The 5,999-nt window shown below is 39.0% G+C and overlaps 1 protein-coding gene across 2 annotated transcripts in view; it reads right to left on the bottom strand.

Annotated features, from left to right (window-relative positions):
* Nucleotides 1-2,841: 2,841 nt before the first annotated feature.
* LOC102193627 (serine/threonine-protein kinase BRSK2-like) overlaps nucleotides 2,842-5,999 on the bottom strand; it is a 31,728-nt gene continuing 28,570 nt past the window's right edge. For both annotated transcript variants that reach the window (XM_013915382.1, XM_013915383.1), the window contains exons 19-20: nucleotides 4,738-4,827; nucleotides 2,842-4,645 (exon numbers count right to left, since the gene is read on the bottom strand). In XM_013915382.1, coding sequence (XP_013770836.1) covers nucleotides 4,431-4,645; nucleotides 4,738-4,827 — 305 coding nt within the window. In that variant the 3' untranslated portion in view covers nucleotides 2,842-4,430. The remainder of the gene's footprint in view (nucleotides 4,646-4,737; nucleotides 4,828-5,999) is intronic.

Genomic DNA, 5,999 nt, shown 5'->3' with positions numbered 1-5,999 from the left:
AAACACAAAGTGCAGAAAACCACCTAGAATACATGAATTTGGTGCCAAATTACTAAGCCAATTTAGTGGACAAACTGGAATTTTCCCACTCAAATCAATTCAATAATTAAGATAATGATGCTCCTTTTATCCACAAAGACACATATCTAACTGGGCTGAAAAGGACCTTTAATTTGAAAGGCCTTAGCGTGTGTGTTGTACATAGAGACACACAGAAACACGGACTTCTTTGTTACAACAAGTAATTACATAACATTCCAGCAGATTATCATCCTGCTGTCTTTTCGTTTGAGGTCTCAATTAAGAAAAAAAAAATTGAACTGAACAAACACCTAAAAGAGGCAAAGACTCAGCACTGAAGGTATTTTATGTGTGTGAAATCTTGGTCTCGCATTATAAAATGGACATCTCTAATGGCAAAAATAATAACAAAATAAATCTAAAGTGCAGAATCACAACATAAAGCTTAAAGGGCTGTTTTGCAGTATTAAAATGTTAGAATTTTAAACAAAAAAACTTTGGACTAATTGTTTAGTTTTTGTCTGCAGTACCAGACATCTAACTAACACTTCCCTGTCTTTATAACCACCTATATCCATTATTGAAAATAATCCAGGAATGCAAATAAATACATACACAAATACATAAATACATTAATAAATAAATAAATAAAATTTTTCAATAAATAGACAAACAAACTATTTCTGCCCTCTTAAATAGTTTCAAAAACGTTTCTTGACATTCACATGGTTGGTGCTATCTTGGTGTTAGACTCTAAAACTTAAAAAACTTAAAAAAACAAAACATACCCATACGCAAAAGCTGGATCAGAGTATAAAAATGAAATACAGTAGAAACCAAAAAAATCATCTTTCATTCCTTAGATGTGGCTTCATTTTCCTTGCCAGGCAGTTTGTGTACAGAGTCTTTATGACTACAGACACAAAGCAGTTATTTGTAACCTGCCAGTTTTGCATTGTTATCAAAGGAAATGCAGCTGAGGATGGGTTTCTGTTGCCCAGCTGTTGGGCAAAAAAGCAAACAAACACCTGGGTGTCCTGTTTCAAAAAGACTTCTTCCACATTTACCTTTAAGAGGACCTATTATGATTTGTATGTCTAGTGTTAAGATATATTAATGCAAACATATTAATGCAATGAACATATGTAAATGTAATGCCAGTGAGCCAAAGGATTTCAGTCAACTCACAGTACAAGCTGACATCAACCAGAATGAGTTTCTTTTCTTCATCTGCTACAGTCATAATTCAGTCAGTACAGTTTACAAGCTCTGGGTCCTGCCCCTCTGCAGGCTTCCAGAAACAAGACAATTGGAAGAAAGTGGGCTTGTAGGGAGGGTCTAAAACAGGGGTGGGCAACTCCAGGCCTTGAGGGCAGGTTTTAGATGTGTCCTTGAACCAACACAGCTGATTTAAATGGCTAGATTAGCTCCTCAACATGTCCCGAAGTTCTCCAGAGGCCTGGTAACAAACTAATCATGTGATTCAGGTGTGTTGACCCAAGGTGAGATCCAAAACCTGCAGGACACCGGCCCTCGAGGCCTGGAATTGCCCACCCCTGGTCTAAAACGACTGAAGGGTTACAGGTGGGATTTTTAAAAGATTTAAGAAATTATATTTTAAAAACTGTAAATCATGCAATGATGCTCTAGTGTTCCAAAGTAGAAATATCATGGTCTGGAAATGAGCATAGAAGTTCCCTGCAAGTCATTTCTTAATTGTCTTTTCTATTGAGGGAGAGGTTTGAATTTTTCTCAGTACAATATTCACATGCACATATATCTGCTGCTCGGTAGAATCAGCGCCCTACCCTGCATATAAAGGTTTAGCAAATATTGAGCTGTAGCTCATTGTATTCTAAATTTATCAAAATGAAATTGTCATATTTGTCCAGCATGTGCTGGCTTGTGTGTAACTTTTAAGAAAGAAATATCAGGAATTTTACAAACCACTTATTAAAAAGAACTACAAAAAGGAAATTACATATCTGCTAATTTCAATGATTCTGTTTCAATCTATTTAGGTAACACAGAAAAGGTAGCTAAACTATAAAGCTAGCAGTGTGTACAGCCATCCAAGAATACTGCATGAATGCTAAAATCTGAATAAGGGTGGATAATGTTTTTCCATCGTGTCATCGCTGTCTGAAAACAGCACTGTTCATGCGAAATGGATAAGATAACTGAGTTATTTGCAGCTTTCAGAATTCGGAACTTCATAAATTAAAAAAAAACAAAAACAGTAGATATACGACTCATTTTTCTAAACCAAATTACTTGACTGCCATCTGGTTGCAGTAAAAAGACATGTCAAGCCTAAACTCCTATTGTGTGCGGGATCTCTACGTAAGTAGCCATTTCCAGAATTTATGCCAGCGGGATGGTCAGATGGTGATGTGTAGTCACATTTCAAGGGAGATATACATCAGGTTACATTACAGATTGTAGCACAGTGCTTCAGTAAAGCCTTGATGGATGCTCAATCATCCAAGGAAATCATCCAAAGGAAAGTTAAGCTAAGTTAAACGATTTGCTGATAGTGTGTTTCAAAGTTTAAAGGCTGGCAGTTTCACCAAAATTTTAATGACGATCTGTGTAGCTTCTCACTCATCACCAAGTCATCATTAAGACATGCTACCAACAATCAGAAATTGAAGACAAATTTACTCACAACACTTTTGGGTAGCTGGAGCTGTTTGATTCAAGTTGGCCTTTATAAAGACACGAAAAACAAAAATGGAGAGGATATGTAGATACATAAACAATCTCTTAGGACCTAATAAGTTCTAAAAATATGTTACTGTAACTTAAGTCAAGCTATCAGGTGAATATTTGTGGGTTTCCAATGTGACCGTATCCTGACGCTGGTTGCTGGTTGGACTAACACAGACTTGTGTTAGAGCAAGGACAAAAAAGGAAAAACAGAGAAATGCTGAGAAGCTTAGATAAGACAATCAGCATTTGACAGGTCCACATACTTGCAAGGCCTTCATGTGCAACTGCTGTTTGTGGAAAAGGAGACTGGTTATTTTTAACGCTAAAGCTTCATACTAGCTTTGTCTGAACGCTGGCGTGCACTTTGCCAGGGAACAAAGATTTTGTCACTTCTTTGTTGGAGATCCACTTATGGAAGGTAAAGCTTGATTTAGACTTCTGCAGGAAATCTACATCCTAACTTACGCAGTAACCAGAAACAACCAGAAGGATGCAGTGTATTGTTAAAATGGGGTTCCGATTAGGGCGCAAGTTTAAGACGTCACAGCCAGTATGTAGAACAGAACTACGGTGAACAATAAAACCATGTGTATATGGCATGTGAATGTTATATGAGACAAACCTCTTTTAACAAAATATTTCTCCAAGATTGCTTTGGAGGCTTTTCACAACTTGTTCTTCTTTTCTACTACTGAATGGATACTGCTCGATCTCCTGTGTTTATGTATCCACCTTTTTCTCCCCTAGCATTGCCTGTGGTGTGTCCTAGTGTCCTTAAAATGGGGCTAAATCTAACTGGATATCCACTTTTTCTTCTCCTTCATTAAAGGCAATATGGTATCATAGCTTTAAATAAGTGTAATTCAGAAATGACTGTGGGACTTCTCATACACTCAAGCAAGTTGTGTTTGTTGATTAAGATATTCACTTTGCTGTAGGGTTATGTTACATAGCTACATCAGATCCATTGTCAGCACAGCATTAAGTTGGCTAATAATTTAAGAATTAAATCCATTTTCACAACCGAGTCTAAAACAGGACTCTCCCTATAGCTCTTGTTACTTTCATTCCTTAACGCAGCCTTCAATTAGAAACTGATGAGACGAGAGCAGAGATGGTTTCCTGTCATGTCAGGTGATGCTGAAAAGACTTGCTGATTCATGAGACAGCCAGGAAATGAGGAATGAGAATGCCTTGATGCGCTCCGTCACTGACCAACATCTTCACGAGCCACTCTGACTGACGGGTGGGAACTTGATTGTTGAGTTTGAACAATGTGTTGCATGTGATTGGTCAGTGGGAACTTCATGTGCTTTTTTTTTCGATCCATAGGAACAGGTGAACTAAATTTCTTCTATTTTCATAGTAAAGTGGAGCTTTTTGGACATCATTTGTTTTTAGGCTTGTCCCACCAGGGTGAAGCTATCCTTTAGGGCTAATTAGAGATCAGCTCCAGTAGTCTCCAAAAATATACATTTCTGAGAAAACGAGCCATTTCAGGGGGAAATCTTCATTAAATCCCTAGATCAGCTTCAAGGAAAATCTTCTCCCTTTTTCCATCCCATTGCTTAGGACTAAAAGTATGAAGCAAGGCAGGAAGTAAGGAAATAGGAAAGGAAAGAATGTGGAAAGGACTAAAGAGAGGAAGAGAAAAGGGCCCGGCATAGGGCCCTCACTTCTCTTCCACAACATTCTTTTCAAGGGTGAGCCTGTGTCCCGTTGGACGGCGAGAGTCTGGCCTTGTCTTTCCCCGACCCTCGTCTTTGTAAGATGGCTCCGCTGCTGCTTCCGCTACTGCTCCCCCCGTCTGCCGCATGCTCCCCCTCTCCCCGCTCCGATCCGCTTTCAGATCTCCTGGAGTTCTGACGTGTAGGAGTGCTGGGCTGGCGGGAAAGCTGACCGTTCTTCTCATCTAAACGGCAAGAGGTAAAGTTAGGGAGAGATGAAGTAAAGCTAACAAGCTACTACTCTGTGTGCTGTTGGTGGGGTGTTGGTGCTACTCACCAACCAATGCCTGCACAGAAGGCTGATCATGAGTACTCAGTAACTGAGCTTGAATGGTTTCCACTACCCTTTTGAATCTGCGGCTCGGACCTGAATAGAGGAAAAAAAATCAATATGTCACTTATAAGTTAGTATTTTAGGTAAAAGGACAGTAGTCTAAAAGTCCAATTTCTACTGGGTTTATCCACAGACAGCATAAAAAGTGGAAACAGCTTCTGAGTCAGAACAATAAAGCCGATGTGAAAGCACCTTAAACCTGCACCAGATGGCAATATCTCTGGCTGGAAAGCGACTTCCTATCCTTTGGAAGGAATTGAAAAACAGCTTTCTGAACTCGACCTTCGTGAACACTTACCTGCTGAGTTTATGGGTTCAGTAACTCATTTTGGGTCATGTTTGGCCCACACAAACCTTTAATCAAAACTCTGATCATCACACATGGAGAATATGAAGTATTTCTTTGTATTTTCAGTAATACAGTTTGATCTTCTGATCATTTACTTGTTCAACTGCTCCATTACATGCTTGACTGTTCTTTCCTATGAGGAGATATCCAAGATGAAAAACAGGTCAAAAACAGGAGTGTTGGTAGCAAGAACCAAATGGATGAATTTGTTTTATTAGATGAGTTTCTCCTGTAAGGCTTTCCTAGTATATCTAAGCTAAATACCAAAACCTAGATGAGAATACCTTTATCCCTTTTTATTTATCCAAAACAATAATTAAAAAAAGAAAAGACAAATCCTCCAAGTATCAATAAGTTCTTAATATGCAGACCCACATGGAATACCTTCATTGCCCACTAGAGGGGCTCAGCTATTAAGTAAATTCTTGGCATATCTCAGCATGATGTGTGTGACAAGTGGAGGACAAAAGAAGAGGCAGCAGGCCTAAAAGCTATCTATAGCAGATGAACAGTATGTGAAAGTCATGACCTTAAGAAACAGGAAGAAATCCAGCAAAGACCTGGCACAGGACCTGAAAGCTGAACTGCCCTTCAGTTGATCATCAGAAATGATCTCAGTGGAAGGGAAACGGGGCTGAGGTTGGCCAAATTACACAGGAAATGTCTTGATGCATGCTCAGTCATCCAGGTAAGTAAATCTCCAAAAGTCTCAGCTGACTGCAGGTTTCAATCTTATAAACAGTACATTTGCATAATGACTGAAACCAGCCCACTGAAAGAACAATGGGCTGGGAGGTCAGTTCCTCAATCTTAATTATGCAAATTCTCATGACCATTGATCAACAACCACTGACCA

The sequence above is a fragment of the Pundamilia nyererei genome, unplaced genomic scaffold, assembly GCF_000239375.1.
Source record: "Pundamilia nyererei isolate P.nyererei 1_Seehausen unplaced genomic scaffold, PunNye1.0 scaffold00295, whole genome shotgun sequence".
Classification (NCBI taxonomy): domain Eukaryota; kingdom Metazoa; phylum Chordata; class Actinopteri; order Cichliformes; family Cichlidae; genus Pundamilia; species Pundamilia nyererei.
Note: the sequence above shows the minus strand (reverse complement) of the source record. Positions and strands in the feature narration are given on the sequence as shown.